Below are 20,610 nucleotides of genomic sequence, written 5' to 3'. Positions count from 1 at the left end.
CAGTGGAGGGATGGGGTAAGTTTCACTTACGTCAGGAAACTCCCCCCATGAATGCTCACCATTTCATGGTGCACAGAGTGGGGTCACCTTGTCACTTGAAAGAAGGTAAGAGAAAATATCTTCGCAACCAATTCACAGGCATTTAAGAGGTTAAGAAGTTAGATCCGAGAACCATCTCGGAGGTGGAGGGCAAGTGGAACTTGACTGTGACTTTTTCATGGAATTATAAACACAAAAACCATATGGAAGGGGCCAACGGAGAAGTTTCCTGAGAGGGATGGAGAAATGGCAGTGCTGACTGCTACCAAGCAAGGTAGACCGACAGAGGAAAAAGACACCTGTCACGAACTGTCATATGCATTCTTCAACACAGGCTCGGGTACAAGCCCATGCACAAAAGAAATAAGACACTATTACAATTCTCCATTTTATTGATAACAAAAACTTCTGCCATTTTTGTCAACAATAAATAATAAAAATTTCTTACCAGTTAAAGGAGTTTAAAACCTCAGTTAACAGCCTATCACTGTAGTCAGCAAAATTGTTGGTATAAAGAAAAAAAGACAAATATTTATTTAATGAGAACCAGATGCTGGTATCATTCATTAAAACTAAGAGTAAATACCCAGTATATTCTATTATAAATAACTTCTAGAGGCAATGGTGTTCCCAACTCTTAGAAAGCAGACTTGGTATGATGACATGGGCAGATACCACAAAAAAACCTCCATCTGACTTTTCCAGGTTCTAAGTTCTGCTAAATATTGAAGTAATATATTAACCAATCCATTTGCTGAAACATTTGATTTTACTGGAGTCACGAAGGATAAGCAAAGGGCAATTTATTCTGTTATATTTTAATATAGTAGCCTTTTTAAAGTGGGTGGGGTACTTGCATATATACGACAATTTTCTTCAATGAGTTGTGTAAAAATGAGAATCTCAACCCCCAAATTACAAACAAAAACAGAATGCATTCTGATGTGCATGCTCGGAGTCTTAAACATGGTTTTAATATGTTTAGGGACAAAGGTGAAGGAACAATGTCTAAAATATGAAAGAAGTATAAAATATTATCCGATGTTTAATAGTTTTTGTTGTATTCTAATATGTAAGACTGCATCCTTGCACAATGTACAAGGTAGAAAATAGTGCAAAATCAAAAATCACAATCTTTCATAGCTTCTTGGAGATACATTTTGTAATTTGAAATAACCTGGGAAAGCGTTAGCAGGAGAGCCAGGACTGGGGTAAGTCCTGGTTTCTGCAAGCGGCACTTGTGAGGAAAGACGGCCAGAGTGCAGAAGACCGCGGGTCTGGTCCCACTTTCACTACTAATGAGCTTCGCACAGCTGCGAACCACGCGTGCCCTTCTGCACTTCGGTTTCTTCCTGTGCACGGTGAAACGCTGGACTGCTTGATTTCTAAGGTGCTAGCCATGCTACCTTGCTGAACATCTACGTCAAGATCTTAAGAATGATATGGGTGCGTGCCAGTTTCAGTCATGTAGATACAGGCACAAGACGCAATCACAATGCCTTCAGTGTTTTTACAATGTGAGGACTGACGTGCAACCAGCAGCGTTTTGAACACGGGAAGAGAACCACAGTCTGCACCTCTCCTCCCCTCATCTCTGAGACGCTCCACTGCCGAAGCACAGGGGCCCAGCAGCACCTTCAAAGTTTCTCACTGTCTAATACAATCCCCGTTGCATGGTTTACGGTGGCAGAGAATTTTTACGAGAATTGTGGAAAAGAACGTATTGTGTGCAATCATTTTCTATACATAAAAGAATTTGTTAGTGATAAGGTAATACCTCACAAGCCTTGCTCAGAGAAGAACTGTGATATATGTAGAGGCACAGCCTAACCATCTTCCATCCCAAGAGTGGTTAGACCGAGTGACCCTGTTCCCCAAACCACACAGAGTAGGGAAAGGGACACAGTGACTGCTCCGTGGAGAAACTTGGCAGACACCCTGTGACCACATGATGACAATCAGTATCACCAGTGATGGCATGTGTCATCATGCACCTCTGAGGATGACATGACAAGGATGGCACTTCACCCCTGTGCTAGTCTTTCTAACCACATGAAACCCCAGTTGATCATGTGAGAAACACAGACAAACCCATTCCGTAGGACCTCTGGCCAGTATGCCTCAAGACGGTCCAGGCCATGAAAAACAAGAACAGACTGAAAAATTGAACATATCAAAGAGGGCAGGACAGCGTGACACCTAAAGGCAGCGTGGCTGCCTGGACTGGCTCCTGGAAGAGAAAGAGGGCATTAACAGAACGGCTGGTGGAACCCCAATAAATTCTGGAGTTAAGAGTAGAAAAATAATAATCATTGTTATTCAAGTAAAAAAGTCTCATGCAGTTTGCGCACAGCTCTTTTGCTTAATAAAGCACATAATTTATCTTTCTTAAATCTTTGCCATAATCCTGTGAGAAAGGCACTAGATTTTTATTCAACCGATGAGGAAAGCGGAGCTCATTTCAGTTTCAAAGGTTCACTAACGAAAGAGAGCTAGTAGGGACCATAGTTGGAAGGTAGTTTCACACTACCATAGTTATGGCTGGAGGTTCTATTGAGATCTCTTACAGTCGTCCGCTCATTCTACATGGCCTGCAGCCCTGCTTTGTATCTCAGCATCAGACTGCAGCCAGCACATTTCCAGAATCTTGGACTCAGAAGACATCTGGAAAGACTGATGTCCCATCACTTACCATGTCTTCTCCTTAACAGAAAGCCATTGCCGAATTCATACCCCTTACCCAAATGACACTCAGAAAAGGCTTGTCCTAAGTCCTCTGGTCTCTATACTTTCCCCCTTTTTCCTAGCCATACCTATTTCATTAATACCTTCCTCAAAGTTTATCAGTGTTTTAAGTGCTGCAGAAAAAAAATCCCTTTATGGGAAAAGAGACTAGGACAATGAACAGTAGCTACTAATGAAATATATAACAAAACCAGAAGCCAAATTTTATTTTACCATTTAAGTTAGAAAAATAAGGTTAGAAAAATACGTGTTTTAGGTATGACTAATAATGACATAATTTAAATATAAGAAGTTGCTTCTAGGTCATATTTCTTATCAGTGTATACAGACTACAGATGGCTTTCACATACTACAAGAAGGGTGTTTTTTTCATCTTTAAGTGATCTCCAGAATTCTATTCTGTATTTCTGAATCACAGTCAAGTTGCAGTGACTCTGGCCCTAACTTCACAGTGAGGAATGTATCATCCTGAATAAAACAAGATCTCGAAGCCACAAAATGATTGATATTTTCTAACACCCTTCTTATAAGCAAAGCAAGCTGTAAATTAGAGAGTCCCATCTACAGTAGTTTAATTTTAACTTCTGCAACAGTCCCTCTGTCTGCAGACATGGCAAACCTAAGGTTATATCACACACTCTTTCTAGGATGTGAAATACAAAGAACAGTAGACAAATATTTACAAATATTAAGATCTGTTTTCTCGGACGGCCTCATGCTCATGCGAAGTCCCGCAGCAAACAGCCACGTCTCAGTGCTGTGTTAGCTACCCATTAACCTGAGAAGCACGGGGCTTGTTCTTGAGAATCTGCCATTTAAGATACGAGACCGACACCAACTATCAGAGAAGGCAGGCGACCCAGTGCTAGAGAAACACCAAACAGGTGAACATACACATTCAGAAAGACCAAGTAAAGTGTCAGTAAACGGGCCCTCAACCAGTCATAAGCATCACGGGTTTTTCAAGGCTGGAAACTACATTTGAAATAAGCAGGTGAAAGTATGGCCAGAGACTCAGAAACACACTGGGTTCTTAGTCCTCAGAGAGGTGCCCAAGGGGCGGCGTGAGCTGAGCCAGAATGCAGATCCGAATCCTGATGGAAACATATGATACTCAAGATGGGCCAAGTTTTATTTTTTAATATCTCAGCTTCCAGTTGGCAACAGAAAAATCCTGCGCCAGCTGCTGAGGAAATAAAGTGCCTGGATCTGGCAGGCACTGGCGCTTGGAAAGCGGACAGGTTTGGATGCACAAAGGAGACCAAGGTGCTCGTGCCCAAAAGGCGGACGGGCAGGAGCGGAGCGTGACCACAGAGCTGTCCCAGCCTGGGGTGCAGCAAGGCAGCACTATGCGAGGGAGCCTTCTGGTGTCTAATTAGAAAGAAAGAAGAGCTACTCAGAGTCAGCTCCAACCTTCGTGGATAACGCAAATACAGGGGTTGTGCTCCCCAGGAAGTGGTTCCCTACGCTATGTTCCTCAACATCTGGTAGAACAATGGTGGGCCTCTGAGAAATGAAAAGCACATCTCTGTCTTCAAACTCTGCTTGCCACATGAGATTAACTCAGTAGCTTCTGAAACATAGCAAGAAGACTCCAAGGTTATGACTGAAGCACATAGTTATGAGCAAAGTGGGGAAGAAGGGCAAAAGGATGTCTTAGCTCGGGTTGCCATAATAAAATATCAAAGACTGAATGGCTTAAGCAACAGAAATTTATTTTCTCACAGCTCTGGAAAATGGAAGTTCAAGATCAGAGGCCAGCATGGCTGGATTCTGGCGTGAGCTCTCTTCCTGGCTTGCAGATTTCTGTCTTATTGCTTCTTCCTCACAGGACAGAGAGAGAGAGAGAGAGCTCGGTTTTTGTTGTCTCTTCTCTGAAGGGCATGGATCCCATCATAAGGGTCCTCCTCTGTGACCTCATCTAATCCTAATTCACTCCCAAAGGCCCATCTCCAAAAACCGTTGTGCTGTGGTGGCAGTGGGGAGGAGGGAGGAGGGCTACAAAATAAGAATTTTGTGGGGAACAAACATTCAGGCTGTAACAAGGAGAGATATAAGAAAAATGGGAGAGATCTCAGCTCTGGCAGGACAAGGAGAACAGGGAGAAGTCAGGCTGAGACGGAGGTGCTTGTGGGTTGAGGTGTAAGTGGATTCGGAAAACAAGAAGTTGGCCTGGGTGGGGGCAGCTTTCCTTCTGCCCGTCAGCCCTGTCTCTGCCCCTCTGCTCCCTACACACGGCTTTTCTTTTGCCATGCTCCTCCGGGCTTTGTTGTCAAAATAGAGAATGGGGACATACAAATTTTCCAGAATAATTATTTTGACGGTGCATAAAAATTATAAACATAAAGCTAATGACCCTACCTGGAAGTTAAGTCAAGGGATGATTGATTGACTGATTGATTCTGATCAAAGAATTAGACATCTCAATGACTGGTTTTTAAATAACATGCCCAAATTAAGATACCCACAGAGCAGCCCATCTATGTTCTTACCTTCTTCACGACCCTCTCCCCAGCTCCTCCCCTCCTGTGGTCAGGCAGCACATATGTCACAGGACTTTGTCACAGGACTTTGTCACAGGACATTGCTCATCGGTTCCATAGTCACAAACAGGTCAGGAGTCAAACTTTTAAAAAATTTTTAAAAACAGAGATCCTTCTTCCTTAAAGAAGGATCCTGTTCAAAAGCAAAACCAGAAGACCGGGAAGAACTAGGAAGCAGCCCTCCTCACTACATCCTGTCCTAGCTGTGCCAGCATTTGCACGGTCCACTAAACGAAGTAAAAATGAGCACATAAAACAGCGAGTACATGTTTCTAAAATGAGGTGAGGCATTTAAGAAGTGCAACATAAGAATAAAAGTTACTCTTTGAAAGAAGGATAATAATTGTTCCAGGATCTTTCCACACACTTACAACGTCAATGGAGCTTAGAGGCCCCACTTACTCTAACAGCTGCCCCATCTCCTGAACCTGCAGGAGAGGTCTAAGGTAACCAGCCAGCGAATTCGACGGGCAGAAAACACAGAGGCACAGATGTTTGTGGCTAGAAAAGACCTTTGAACTAATTAATTTAATTCCAGAAGATCATACTGCTCCCAGTCATTCAGAGACGGGGGCCCTTTAAGAGAGAGCAGACATGAAGAGCCCCTTGGGTTCCAAAGGACTTTGAGTTGCAGAAGCCCTGCTGGTACAACTGACTCACTTACACAACACATGTTTATGGAGTGCTCGCTGCATACCAGGCATTGCTCAGCTTCCTGGGGACATAGCAGTGAACAAAGGGACAGAGGCTTGGCCCCTAACAGGTAACACTTCAGAAGGCCACAGTCACTGAATGAGTAATTTCACAGTGTGCTGGTTTAGCAGAGGGCTTGGAGGAAAAACACCCTGAAGAAAGAGACTTAAGTCCTTCTCATTGTCCTGCAGCTGTTCACCTAGTATTTATTCATTTCCTCATAGTGTACAAACATTTATTAAGCACTCATGGGGGCAGACAATAGGCTGAAGAACAGGCTCACTGGTAGGATAAAAGATGGATAAGACATGGGGTTCCTCTGCCCCAGGAGCAGACGCCCTGGTGGTGAAGACCACAAAGCACTGAGCAGTGAGACAATCAATAAACATACAAAATGATGAGGGCAGGGGCATGGGAGGCACCTTCTGCCTGGGGTGTCAGATGACTACCCTGTAAGAATCAGGACAAGGACATTTCAGGCCTAGAGAGTTTCGGGCACAACACCACAGAGATGCGGGGACGTCTGAGGAGCGGGGCCAAGGCAGGTGCCGGAGAAAGAGAACGAGCACCAGCACCTGACGAACCAGGACCTGAATCCCAGCTGCCCCCTTGCTGCAGGATGAACTTGGACCAGCTGTTTGACCATTCTGGCCCTCAAGTTCCTCCTCTGAGAAACGATGCTTATGATGATCACCCTGCTATATTATTGAAACAATCTCCAATACACGTAAGACAGTAAAACTGCCACACGAAGCTCCTAGTGAGCACCACGTGCTGGTAATTAGACGTGGTGGGCAATGGACCTGGCACGCAAGTTGGGGTCAGACTGATAAAAGGGCCGTGTAAACCAGGTTTAGTATACCTCCTAGAGAAATCCCACATGAAATCATTAGTCCCTGCCACCCACTGTGTGCCCTGTCTGGGGAATATTAAGCATATGTGCCAGCTAAATGTTTTACATACATAAGTGAACTCATCTCGTGGCCATTGAACCGTGGGGAGGATATACTACCATGATCTTCATTTTACACACAAATGAGGCTGAGTGAAGTTCAGTGTTTATGCCCAAAGGGACATGGTCATCACGTAGCAATTTTATCCTGCCTGTTTTCCCACCGGCGTCCTCTACCATCTCACTCAGTTCTTGTTTTAGCCCCCGCCATGCTCATAAGTCTTCCTTCACCCCTGCCAACCCAGCTGTGCAGAATGACCTGCTTGCTGCCCCAGCCTTGAAGCCATTCTGGGTGGCTAGCTGCCCTGCCCACCATTCCCCCTGAGCTGGCACTGCCCTCCCATACCCAGCAGCTCACGCCAGGACTGGTGCTCTGCTGCCCCCTCCTGGCCAGGGCCAGAACCCCAACTGCTGCCCAGGGCCTCAGCTCAGTCCTGATGTTCCATTTCCTCAATATCTTATGACATAAAAGAACTGTACTGGTTTGCTATGGATTATCCTGATAATTTCCTTAGGTTTTTATTTCACTAATGTGTCATACACACACATGAAAATCTCTTTTTCTTATGTTTTTAGTTTGCTTCAAGTTACGGGTTACACTCAGGAAACCTTTTCAAGAGTTTACCTCATTAAACATTTTTATTAGCTTAGGTCTTCATGTTGAGGGAGAAAGGAGAGGAAAGACCCAGAGTCCTTCAGAAGGCACTGAAAACGTTTCCACTTAAGCAAGAAATCTTCAGAGGCCTACCATGACTGCACACTCTAAGCCAGGCTGATTTACTGAATTATACATTCTGAATTTAGTCACATTTAATAATAGTCTTGTCCCAATGGGAAGCACACTCCCCTTCTCCTTCCCCCTCCCCCCTCTCTCTCATATATATATATATAATGCACTTGAATGAATAGACACCAATATAACTACTTGGACTGAAAAGTTGTCACAACTAAAGGATGACCTTGTACACCTGTTAGAGTCCCAAATAGACCGCTGTCACTTCCTAAAGTAAAGCAGTTTCTAACTACCTGTCTTGTAAGGGCAGTACACAACCAGTCAGTCAGGCCAGGATGAAAAGCGTAATGGAGGGTAAAAGGCAAGCAAAGTCCCTATCCAACAGTCCACAAGGACTGACGGTAGGAAGAAATCATGCAAACAGTGCGCTGCAGGTAACAGTCAAGGTGTGAACACAATTACAGATTTGCTATCCCCGACTCTTCTTCCAGCCGGTAACATTCGTCTGTAGTGATGGCGTACGTGAAAGAACGCGCACTTTCAGCAGGGAACGCTGCCACGCACTGAGGGAGAGCTTGTAGCTCATCATGCCCATTACCTCTTTAGCAGACCATCCCTGTCAGAGGATTCCTCAAGCCCAGCCATTTTTCATTTTGTAAGAAATATTTTTGCGCCTGGTTAATTTTTCCACCAATCACCCTGAAGCATGACTTAAGAAGTAATTAAGTAATGACAAAGCATCAGCTAACGGGGACGAACTCGACATCCTGGCACTAATGCCCACAACTCTCTGAGCACTGCCCCCCAAACGCTTCAGGCAAAAGCAGTCGTCTGCCTGAGACAGCAGCTGGAAAAAAATTGCCACAAAGTAAATTACGTAGACTAAAATTGAGGTTCTTGCAAGATAATAACAAATTTGGGTTCAATGACAAAGAAAAATAAAATTTATTCAACTCTCTGCTTGATGAGCAAGCTGTATTCCTTCTCTCTCTTTCCGTTTCTGTTCTGTGACTTTGTCAGTGATAATGGCAGTGAGCTCTTATCAAAACCTTCCATCGGGTAGAGTCTTAAAATGCATAACAAGTGCACATATGTACCCACTTCCCCTTTCTGCACAAAGACATACCTTGCCATGTGACTTCTTTTTTCTTTGCATTTTGATCTACATATCTGCACTTAAATCATTTTCATAGAGTAGAATGTTATTTAAACATAAGTAAAGAAGCCTATTCAGTAACAAAGAATGGTAATAAATACCATTCTTCCGTGTGATAATCAGCCACCAAGATGCTCTGAGCACATGGTCCTCCTGTTCTGCACCCTTGTACCTATAAATGCTTCACACATGCTGCTGAATCAGTATGTGCTGTGCTTTTGTAAACATCCAAAACCAGAAATTAAAAGCAAAAGTTTCTAGATGGAAAAAATCCCTCTAATACTTTCTGGTAGCATCCCACTATATTATACACACCCTGTGAGTGGACATTTGGAGACCTCTGCTTTAGTCAAAATGTAAGTGACCAGTTTAGCACTAAAGTGCATTCAAAACAAAAAAGGAATAACAGCATTTTTTCAACAGTCTGCTTATTTAAATAGAGTCCCAAATTAAGGCCTGTAACTAGTCCATCTAAAATGCACACATGACATACAGAAAAACTACTCAATGTGTAGATAATATATTAGTAACAGAAAAATTAAACACCAATAGGGACAACTCTTTTATCAATGGTTTATTTAGCATATTATTTTATAATTGTCACTTTAAATACAAAAGAAGAATGATCAACTTGAAACCTATTTAATTATTATACACAAAATAAATTACTCTGCAGTGAATAGTGTGGAGATTTAACTTAAATACACTTGTAAATCTTCTCCATTTTCAAAAACATGTTGGTGAATGGAACTAGCTAACGTGCTATATAGGTAAGAGCCATAATAGTTACAGTTTCAATAGATACAGAAAAAAGGATGAGTAAGCAGGGATTTAAAGGATGTGCCCACCTCAAAAACTAGTATCAGGTTGACATTTTCAAAGTATAAGGGAAATGCAAGGTAGTTCCTCAAATAAATGAAGTCTTGATATCATTTTAACCTGGAATTCTCATGCAACTGAAGAGGAGTAGAATTTCAGCCTGATCAATCGAGGCCAGGGTTTGGCAAACACATCAGGGCTAAGAGCCGCTTGTTTTTGTACAGTCTGCAAACTAAGGATAGTTTTTACAGTGTCAAATGTGTTTTTTAAAATACAAAGAAGACTAAGTAGAGAAAAAGAAAAAAATACAATATTTTGTGATGTAAAAATCATACAAAATTCTAATTTCACTGTCATAGAGTTTTATTGGAACACAACCATGTACAGTTGTGTCTGGGTCGTCTAGGGCGGACTGCAATGGACCATGGTGGGCAGCATGCGGTCCACAGCATCTCACATGTTAACTCTGTCACTTCCTGGGCTCTTTACCAGGCCTAGGTAACTGATGTCAGCCCCCTCGATCCCACCCTTCCCCTTTCTGTGGGAGGGCGTTTGTCCTTTCTCTTCCCTCCCTCCCTCCCTCCCTTCCTTCCTTTTTCTCTCTCTCCCTCTCTCTTTCTCTCTCTCTCTCTTTCTTTCTTTCTTTCTTTTTCTTCCTTTCTTTCCTTCTTTCCTTCTTCTCTCTCTCTCTCTCTCTGTCTCTCTGTTAACAAATACAGTGAGTGCTCTCTTACCCACCCCCCTGGCTTACGGGTACCTGGCAAGTTCTGAGTCCCACAGCTTCAGCCCCAGATGCAGTGCTCCCTACAGCCACCTTTTGCTCTCCTGATGGTTCATTCTTTTGCTTTTAGTCAATACAGACACAGTCTTCTTTGTTTTACATGTTATCTTTGGTCTGACATTAACTTATTCGCCCATCCTTATCTGCCATGATAACGTTCCTATTTTGTAAACTTTGCAAAATAAAATGTATAGCCTGCATTTTTCTGCCAGTTTTTGCCTTTTCTTAGAATGTACTTTTCACCTGGTATGCCCTTCACCAAAACTCTGCCTGTTAGAATTCTGCCAAATTTCAAGGGCCACACCCCTTAAATGGAATTAAGTCCTCTCAAATGGAATTATCACAATGTCATAAAGTGGTTCTACTATTGCCATCTCATATTAATATTTATTTATTCATCCCATATTAAACCTATCATTGACACATACACTGCACATTTGGAGGCTGAATGGTGTTACATACATCATACTGATTCACACCCCAGCTCTCACCTCATCACACACACACATACACACACACACATACTACCAACATACAGTGCCTTGTGCATAGTTATTCAAAAGGTCTGACCTGTAACTGGGCTTTTAGGTGGCACAAAGACATGGAATTAAATAACAAGGAATGAAAAAAATGAGATCACTCCCTTTTCGATTACGTTCAATGGCTCTGACTACATCAGGAAGAAAACCTCAGTGTGTGCTGCTGTGGTTTTAACCCTGCTAATCTCTCATAATCTCCCTCTTTAACAAAGAGAGAACCATCCTCAAGCTCGGAGCCTTTTGCAGGCAAATATTTCTAGCAACAACTTAACAAAAAGTGCTTTCTTTTTTTTTCCGTTTTTTAAAAATTTTATTGTTATTCTATAAAAACTGTCTCAATTTTTCCCTCTTTGCTCTCCTCTAACCATCCCAAACCCCACTCCCACAGTCGATTCCCACACAGTTGCCCATAACTGTGGGTCATTTATACATGTTCTTTGTCTAGTCTCTTCCCCTTCTTTCCACCATTGTTCCCCTCTCCCTTCCCCTCTGGTCACTGTCAGTGAGTTCCATGCTTCCATGCTTGTGGTTCTATTTTGTTCATTAGTTTGTTTTGTTCATTCAGCCCCACTTATAGGTGCGATAGTGTGGTATTTGTCTTTCACTTCCTGGCTTATTTTACTTAGCATAATACTCTCCAGTTCCATCCATGCTGTTACAAAAGGTAGGAGTTCCTCCTTTCTTTCTGCTATGTAGTATTCCATTGTGTAAATGCACCAGTTTTTTATCTACTCATTTCCTGGTGGGCACTTAGACTGTTTCCAGCACTTGGCTATTGTAAATAGTGCCACTATGCATATAGAGATGCATAAATTCTTTTCAGTTGGCGATTTGGGATTCTTGGGGTATAATCCCAGCAGTGGGATCACTGGGTCAGAAAGCAGTTCCATTATTAGTTTTCTGAGAAAATTCCATACTATTTTTCACGGAAGCTACACTATTCTGCATTCCTACCAACAGTGTACTGAGGTTCCCAAAAAGTGCTTTCTTTTTATTGCAACTTATTTTTACAATTTGCTTCTCTAAATATTTGTGGCATGAATGCTAGTTTTCAATTTAATAAAAATAAGTATTCTTGGTAACTAAACATAAGTTAACACAAATGAGGTAATTTCAACAAAACTGTTAAGTAAATTATAGTACAGGTGGTTGGCACGTATAACAGAAATCTTAATGATATTGCATAGAAATGGGAAAAACAGGTGGTTATAGCGGATATTCAGTAGAGTCAAATAATTCTAATCCATCAACCTCCCTGCTGTTAACCATCAACATAACCAAAAAAAAAAAATCACATGAAAGCCCAGCTTCACACTTCTGAGTCGGTGGTTCTCAACAGGAAAGCGGGGAGGAGTGGGAGACATCTGACAACGTCTAGAGGCATTTGGGGTTGTCACGACTTGGCAGTGGGGGCAGGGGACAGCTACTGGAGCTCGTGGGTGGAGGCCAGGGACACTGCTAAGCATGTACAGTGCACGGGACGGCCCCCCAGCTAAGAGGTGTCTGGCCCCAAATGTCTGTGGTGACGAGCTGAAGAAACCCTGCCTAGGAGAAGAGAAAGCACTGCACAAACTGCTCTTTGCCCATCGGCCAGCCCTGCTCAGGGCCTCATTTGATCTTTGCAACTGACAGGACTACTGAGGAGCCTGAGGAGCCCCCACCCGAACTTTCCTATTTGACACACAACCAATGCCCTCCATTAGCACCAGAATTTTTAAAAAATGGACTGTACTGAAGAGTCCATGTCCTTTATGAGCTAATACTACGCCTTCAATATTTAAATCTAACTTCCTAATTAACCCGTTGTAGTTAAGAAATTTTCAGATGATCCTGCATTCTCAAATAGGGGAGAATGAGTAAAGTAAAGAATAATATCCTTTGAGCAAAACTTCGACTCTAGCTGCTATTGATTTCACATAAAGTTATTGTTCAGCCTGAATTATATGGTTCCATTGACTTAATTAAATATATTGTACATAATAAACCTGACCTTGAAATACTGAAAATTCAACTTTTTATTAGATATGTCAGCTTTTCCAAAAGGGATCCTAAAAAGAACTACTTTTTAAGCTAGTTTCCTCAATCCTGCAAAAAAGAATATAATCATCAACATGAAAAAAACAACTAGTAGTTGAAACAGGCTACTTGACTAGCACTCAGTATTCTATTCTCAAATGTCTTACTGCAAGCAAATAACCCCCACATCTATTTCTGAGGGTAAACTGTTTACAAGAAAGTTCTTTGAAGCTATTGTGTGGTTAGTGCTTTCCTTCTGTTTCTCTCTCCCCCACCCCAAGTAAAGTTCTTCAGAACTGTTTAGAAGCAGATGGCACCTGTGTCTTTTTTTTAAATTAGTAGTTATTTTTACCTTTGCAACAGTATTTAAATATGATAACATGGTCTGCTCTTCAAGTACTCATTCTATCACAGTCTTCACTTGATGTTGAGGCTCTTTACAATGAGCGTGTTTCCAAATTTAGCAGTGAATAACATGTATGAACTTGAGTTGTTAGTATAGCTGAGAGGCATTTCATGCCTTCAAGTTCAAGTTGATTTAACTCCCAATTCTGGCATGCCTGTGGTAAAACGGTAGTAAAAGTGAATCCCTTTCATTTCAGAGATACAAAGCACTCTGCCGACAGAAAGGCAGCATTATTCTCAACACCTGAAAGCTACAGAGGTGGCAGTTACCGATACTTTCACTGTGAAGAAAGGAAACTAACTGCTGGATGAAGTTAGGGTCATGGCCCCACAAGGTTTAGGGGCGGAATGAACAGGTCACAGGGTTTCTCTTTCCCTGGGGTCCCTGGAACTGGGATCATCACATCAGGACCAACAGAAACCACATGTCAAAGGAGAGGACAGAAGCATGTCTGCCGTGCCTGGTCCATTTGGTTATCATTCATTCACCCTCTAAGTAATTTACTGAGCACCTGCAGAGTACAGCGCTGTGCTAGGGGAGGAGCGTGCAAGAGTGAGCAAGCTAAATTCACAGACTGCCTTCCAGTCCGCCTCCGGTTGGGGTTCCTGCAAAGAGCCAGTGCAGCCCCAGTTTCCAGTCTCCCACTTGCAATCCCACCTTGCTCCTGAGTCAACAGCCTAAGAAAAGAACTGGGTGCACAGCAAAGAAGAGCAGGACAGAACATTTATATTTTTAATTCCCAGTGAGACAAAAAGAAAAGCATGCCATGCCCCAAAGTGCTTAGATATTAAACGCAGTGTGGGTGGCAGGAGACCCGTACCCAGGACAGGCTGTGAGGCCTAGAAGACAGTGTTGGGGGGACAACCAAGGGCATGAGGAGGCCCAACTAAGAGAAAAAGGAGAAGAGAAAAGAGAGGCTGATTCCTCTCCAGCCAGGAGCACTGGTTGGAGTCCTTCTGTTAGCAAACCCACACTTTTCATGTTTCCTTACAGGAAGCACTTCCTGGCCATTACCAGGGGCCGGAGTTGTGTGTCACCCGGTGGAACACAACACTGCCCAGGCTCTTGGATTCCCCCCTCTGCAGTGAAGGTGCCCCGGCCCAGCCCCTGCCCCTCAGCCCCTCCAGAGTGCAGTGCACCCAGCAGATCTTGGGGAGACAGCAGAGTTTTTTTGAAAACGTTTGAAAGGGGAAACCTAAAAATAAGTTGGAGGCAAAGCTAGGAGAACTTTTCTCTACAGAGATATGGAAACGGAGACACTGTGTCACTAAATGATCTGCAGGACATTTTTCCAAAGAACTGGGCCCCAGGCTTTAAAATGTGGCATTCGCTGACTGAAGGCTTAAAACAGCACTTTTCAAACTGAGTCACCCACCCATTAGTGGGATGTGAAATCACAAGGATTTGACTGATATTTTTTAATGAAACAGAGTAAAATCAAGCAGCATAGAATAAGAAATATTAGAGTACGTTGTTGGTAACAGTAACTTCATTTTATGAAACTTGTTTCCATGTGATGCACACCTATGTCTCACTATGTAAATCTATTTGGTTCCTAAGCAATAATATACATAGCAAGGGATCCTATATGATTATGCCTCAGTTGGGTTGCCATACATGTATTTTTCTTAATTGCAGATCAGGTTGTGGGGAGGCAGGGATTTAAAGTCACTAGCCTAAAGAAATGATAGTTAAGTGGAATGGAAATTTTTTTAGACATTGATTCCATACTAATTGAACACTTCTTTTGCTCTAATTATATTTTTATGTGGTTTCCTTGAATTTGTGTGTAGGTATGTAAATACATCTAGTTTTATTATAAACATTTTTTCAATTTTGCAGACAGACTGGAACAAAAGACGGGAAAGAACTGAAAACAAGACACGGGTTTGGATGCAGAGGGCCAAATCCCCACCGCAGAGCCAGGCAGGCCCAGCTCTGCCCGCCGTGTGCCAGACCACAGACGGAGTCTGGACCAGACGAGGCTCCCTTCTCCCTTGGCAAAGCCATGAAAACACCAATTTCTCAAGTCACTGGGCGAAGGACCAACGGCTGTCTAGGATGTGGAGCCCTCAATAATTTTTAAGTAGAATTGAATTTGTTGATGTATTGTAATTTTTGTAGACTTTTTGACACACTCTGTAAATGAAGCAGTATTTTCAAATATCAGTTTCAAAAAACTTAATCAGTTGGCCTAATACTCCGTAATAATCCTCATCATTCTCACCCACACCCATCTGTCCCCCAATCCTGTGGGGGTGGGGGAAAGCTATTCGATCTGCCCTGGTCTACATGGCTACATGGAGACCATTGCTGTCATCACCAACCAGGGGCTTTAAATGGTTAGGAATGTAGCTCCCTAAAATCTCCAAACACATCCTCGGGTGTGTTGCCCTAATGGGGACATGCCCAATCATGAATTCTGGAGTCACTAGCTTACAACCAGATAATTATAATAGAAGAAGAACTACTCCCAAAGCCACTTAATCTAGGTGGAGGGGTTGTCCACATCTTGGACCCAACCACACTGACACCACAAAACATCTGGGGCATTGTTCTCGTAGCATCTTAATGATGACTGTGTTACTAATGAATTAAATGTTTCATTCAGCCTTAGAGTCGGGCAGGCTGGGCCCGAGACAGGGGAGAGAGAGTCAAGACCTGAAACCGGTTATTTCAACTTTATCGCCAGTGCAGGAAGGGGACTTTTGTCACTGAGTCAGCACCTGCGATTATAATTGTGCTGCATTCTCTGGCCTTATAGATTCTTAATCCTTATATCCACAACACTAGTTACTTTATGTTTGGGGGGCGGGGGTTGGAAAACATTACTTTGATTGTGAAGTGACGCTACTTCCCAAAGTCTCAACCGAATGGAGTTCGCACACGCTCACAAACACTGCCGTCCACTGAGAACCCCTGACACTCACACAGGACTGCTGGAAAACAGCAAAATTAAGAATTTTTAGTTTTCCTAAAAGTATTTTAATTATGCGACTGTCAAGGTATTCAAACAACTAGGCAGCAGAGTGAGAGTCTTAGCAACATATAATGGATTTACTGTGTCCTCCAAAATGTATTGTAAAATATCACACCAAGCTTTTTAAAAAAAATAACTTCAAATTCCTTAGGTTTCCCTATGAAGTCTACTCTCCCATATATGTGTACAACTGGCAGTTTATTATTCTTTTAAACCACCTTCCCACTCCTCAAATCAAGTAAATTGTTTGAGTTTCCTATGGCAAAGCTTATTCATGAAGGTGAACAGGCTGATGATAAGCTAGAGCCAATGAGAAGCCTTCGGGGTAAACATTACCAAGAAAGCAGTTAGATTTGGTGGTGGGACAGTCCCCGTAGCACTTCCTCTACTAAGTGGCAGTTTCTAAAACACCAACTAAACAAATTTAAGCAGATTATTTTTTAATCCGAAATTTACAGTGCCCCACTGGTAGCTCATTATACAGTTAGAGTAGGTTTCCAGCGTAGGAAGGGGGCATCTCATTTCACCTTACTAGTGAATGCTCACAACAGCAGGTCTTCAGGTGAACATTGAAAAACCTGATAAAATCAGGAGGTTTATGCATACATTACTCAATGCTCAAATATTTGGAACATTTTAAACAGTTGCAAACTACTCAGTTTTCATCATTCTGCATTTCTTATACACCGTCTGCATTCCATAAGTCATTAATAGTAGTGACAAATTGGGGAAAGGGGGTGGGTGACCTTTGGACTTTCCCACAAAGTACCAGCACCCCAAATCCTGCACTGTGGTCTCTGATGGCATAAAAAAAATCAGCTGTTAACTCAGCTTTTTACAGCGAAGAAGAGAATGAAAAATGAAATTGCAAAGAAGCATTAAGTACGGAAGTTTCAACTTGTCAACAGTTGAAATGACACCTTCAGACTCCCTTTCGTAAAGGGCCTGGATCTAAACTTAGTGTAAAAAGAACTCTGCTTAGCTATGGATAACAGAAATGGGAGAAAAGAAAGGAAGTGGAAAAATAATTTCCATTGGGTAGAAATATGAGAACAGATGGCACCCAGAACTCCTACCTGTTCGGATCTTCAGAGGAGGAATGATGGACATTTCTGCAACCCCGGGGAGGCGGCTTTTGCATGCACATTTGAATAAACCTCTCCAGTACAGGGAAGATGGGCAGCAGAGCTCGTCTGATCACCACTGCCCGGCCCCCCGAGTGCTGCTTTTTCTCCAAAGCCACACTAGTTCATTATTTTCCCATCAACTCTCTTAAATGATTCATTCCCCCCCTTCACTCCGAGCAGACTTTGCAGGAAAGCTACTATTTGAGCTTAATTTCTAGTGCCACTGGCTTTGGAGAGCTTGCTGAGAGAAAGGAGGGAGAATCTAATTTAATAATTCTATCAAGATTTGGAGGGGAACCCTCCGCCGCCATCCCCAAAATAACTAGCTGGCCCCCCGGGGCCAACAAGACCCTCTGGAAAGCTATAATCCTGGGCAAAAACACCAATTGGGAAAAGCAGGGCCCACGTGCGGTGGGAGCTGTCACCCAAGGGAAGTGGCAGCCGGCGAGGAGGAGGGAGTGTGGGAGAGAGTAAGGCTGCCGCTTGCAGCTGCACCGGCCTGAGCGCGCAGGGGAAGACCCGACTCCCACTTCAATGGTGCTTAGTTCTCTCCTAGACACCAGACTCGGGGAAAGCGAAGGGCAGGGAGGCCGGCTCCGCATCTCCAGGAGCAGTCACTGCCAAAGCGACAACCCCAGTGCGCGCGGCGCTTCCCCAGAAGCCAGAGCCGGCGCGCAGGGCGCCGGGCGCCACCAGGTCCCGGGCGCCCGGCGCGCGCCCAGCCCGCCGCCCCCCGCCTTACCGTCCCAGCTCCGACTCCACCTCGAAGAAATCGCTCAGAGCGTCCCTGTTGGAGCCGTCGATCCAGTAATCCGGGACCAGGCTCCCGGCCCCCGGGGCCACACTGGCGGTGACCGAAGAGCAGGACGAGGCCGAGCACGAGGGCACCGTGACTTTGAGCATCTTCGCGGCGGGACTCCGGAAGCCGCCGCCGCTGTCGCCGCTGCTGCCCGAGCGAGAAGCCCCGCCGCTCTCGCCGCTGCCTGTGAACGCTGGAGCGAGAGGTGGTGTCCTTCACCCACGCGCACACGCCCACCGCCGCCGCCTCCCCGCGCGCCCCCGGCCGCCGGGGCTGCGGCTTCCTCTCCGTACGCTTGGCAGGGAGGGTGGGTGGGCGGAGAAGGAGGCGAGGAACTGGGAGAGGGTGTGGAGGGTGAACCCCAGTCGCCGCCTGCGATGAGAGAAAAGGCGGAGGCACTGAGAAGGGGAGATATTCCCTCCCCCTTCCCTCCGTACCTCCCCACCTCCCCTCCGCCCTCCAACGAGCCTTTCCAGGCCCCCTCCCTTTCTTCCTCTCTCCCTCTCTGGCAGTGGCTGCGGCGGTGCCGGCTAGGGCGGCTCCGGATGCAGGAGCTCGAGGAAGCACAAGGACCAGAGCATCATCCCACGCGCCCTCCTGCGGGAGCAGGGAGCCGGGAAAGGACCACGCGCAGCGGGACGCTCGCTCCGGAGTGCTGGGTGGCCCAGCCGGATGGTGAGAAAGGGACCTGGCTGTTGGCGCAACTCATCCCTCCTGGAGCGCCTCTGGGTGGCCAGCCCCTCCCACCCGCCAGCGGCTAACCAGCCATCTCCCGTTCGTCCCTCTATCAAAGCTTATATGGGTGGCCTATGGCCACGCTGACCTGACTCACCTTTGAGTGAAGTCTTCCGTTGTAAGAGATTCTGCGGTGCTGCTGCTGGCACTGCCTCCTTTGGCTCCGTTGAAGCTCTTTGAAAGGCGGGTGCTTGCTGTGCCTCCCTCACTCCTGGGCTCCGAAGGCTAGCAACAGAAGTGACCCCGAGAATTACAGGTCTGGAAGGGCCCTGTGGAAGCCGACTGGTCCGGCCCTGCACCTCAAGGCGCGACTTCTCATCATTCATGTCAGAGAAGATCGCTACATTTTAAAGCTTTATCCTCTTACTAGGAGATGTGTCCCATCACAAGCTTTCTCTCTGTCCATCAACCTTCAGGCTATTATTCAAGTATTGATTAAATATATATCATGCATATTTCTAGCCTTAAACTTTTTCTTTTCAGATTGCAGGAGAGATGAACAGCAATTAGTCATTATATTTTGCAATAAATCTTTGTATTTAAAGACAGTTACTACATCACATCTCATTTGTAACTAAAATAACTCTAGGCCCTTTAGTTAATCTTACTTCACAGGTGTTACTTTTAGTCTTTTTCCCTCCGTGTCTTTCCTACGACCTGCGTGAAACTCTTCTGAGTGCATGCATCTCCATTCCTAATATTTGTCTCTCGTTTATTGATTTATTGCTTCCATGCAGAGCTTCCATGCTATACTGGTGAACTACCAACAAAAAAAAAAATTGAACGAAGTAGTTGTAAAAATGTAATCCTTAGTTAACTGGAAATAAAAAGAAATACAAGAACAATTTCCCACAGGTAATTTAATGATGGTGATCACATGCTCAATTTACAAATGGCCTAACAAACAGTAAGCATACATAGACTCATACATTTAACTCCAGTTAAAAAATGATTTGGTGAAAGACCAAAAATGCTCACTTAACAAGTTACTTTTCAGAGAATGAGTGGACTAATCTTCATGTCAGAAACCAAGCTCATAAGCAGAGCAAGCTAATAAAGCACTTTGCAGTGCATTACCCATGGCTGTGCTGGTGCCGTGGAGGCCGGGCACGCAGTGCAGCCGGACCATCGCTATCCACGCCTCTCTGAGGTTAGTCTGGAAACGGCAGCACTACGTGTAGATACTTGTCTGTTCCCAGTAATTCTTTCACAGCCTAAGTCCATAGCAAGCATATTGCACTGAGAGGTACGGTAAGCCTTCCCCCCTGCTGTTTGACGGAACAATAGTTAGAGAAGCACCATGTCATGGTACCAGCGGTGACTACAGAGTTATTATTTACTTTCAACATTAGTTTAGTCATTGGACACCTATGCTTTGTAAAAGTGTTGATAACTGAAGTTTAAAAACAGAGTATTTGGCTTAATGAATGCAATTTGTCTTTATTTTAAGCTTAAACGTACAAGATGAAAATGAACTTTATTTTAAAACAGGTGGGACAGTAATTAAGTCCACACAGTGTATCTTCACTCCTTATGAAGTATTGTCT

The 20,610-nt window shown here is 44.1% G+C and overlaps 1 protein-coding gene across 1 annotated transcript in view; it reads right to left on the bottom strand.

Moving 5' to 3' along the window:
- Positions 1 to 18,792, bottom strand: part of CAMK4 (calcium/calmodulin dependent protein kinase IV) — a 193,283-nt gene extending 174,491 nt beyond the window's left edge. Inside the window, exon 1 of the mRNA XM_037032274.1 lies at positions 18,272 to 18,792. Coding sequence (XP_036888169.1) covers positions 18,272 to 18,432 — 161 coding nt within the window. The 5' untranslated portion in view covers positions 18,433 to 18,792. The remainder of the gene's footprint in view (positions 1 to 18,271) is intronic.
- Between the last annotated feature and the right edge of the window lie 1,818 nt (positions 18,793 to 20,610).

The sequence above is a fragment of the Sturnira hondurensis genome, unplaced genomic scaffold (genome assembly GCF_014824575.4).
Source record: "Sturnira hondurensis isolate 20B ecotype Veracruz unplaced genomic scaffold, ASM1482457v3 Scaffold0021354, whole genome shotgun sequence".
Taxonomy (NCBI): Eukaryota; Metazoa; Chordata; class Mammalia; order Chiroptera; family Phyllostomidae; genus Sturnira; species Sturnira hondurensis.
The sequence above is the reverse complement of the archived record's forward strand: the minus strand, read 5'-3'. Positions and strand labels throughout refer to the sequence as shown.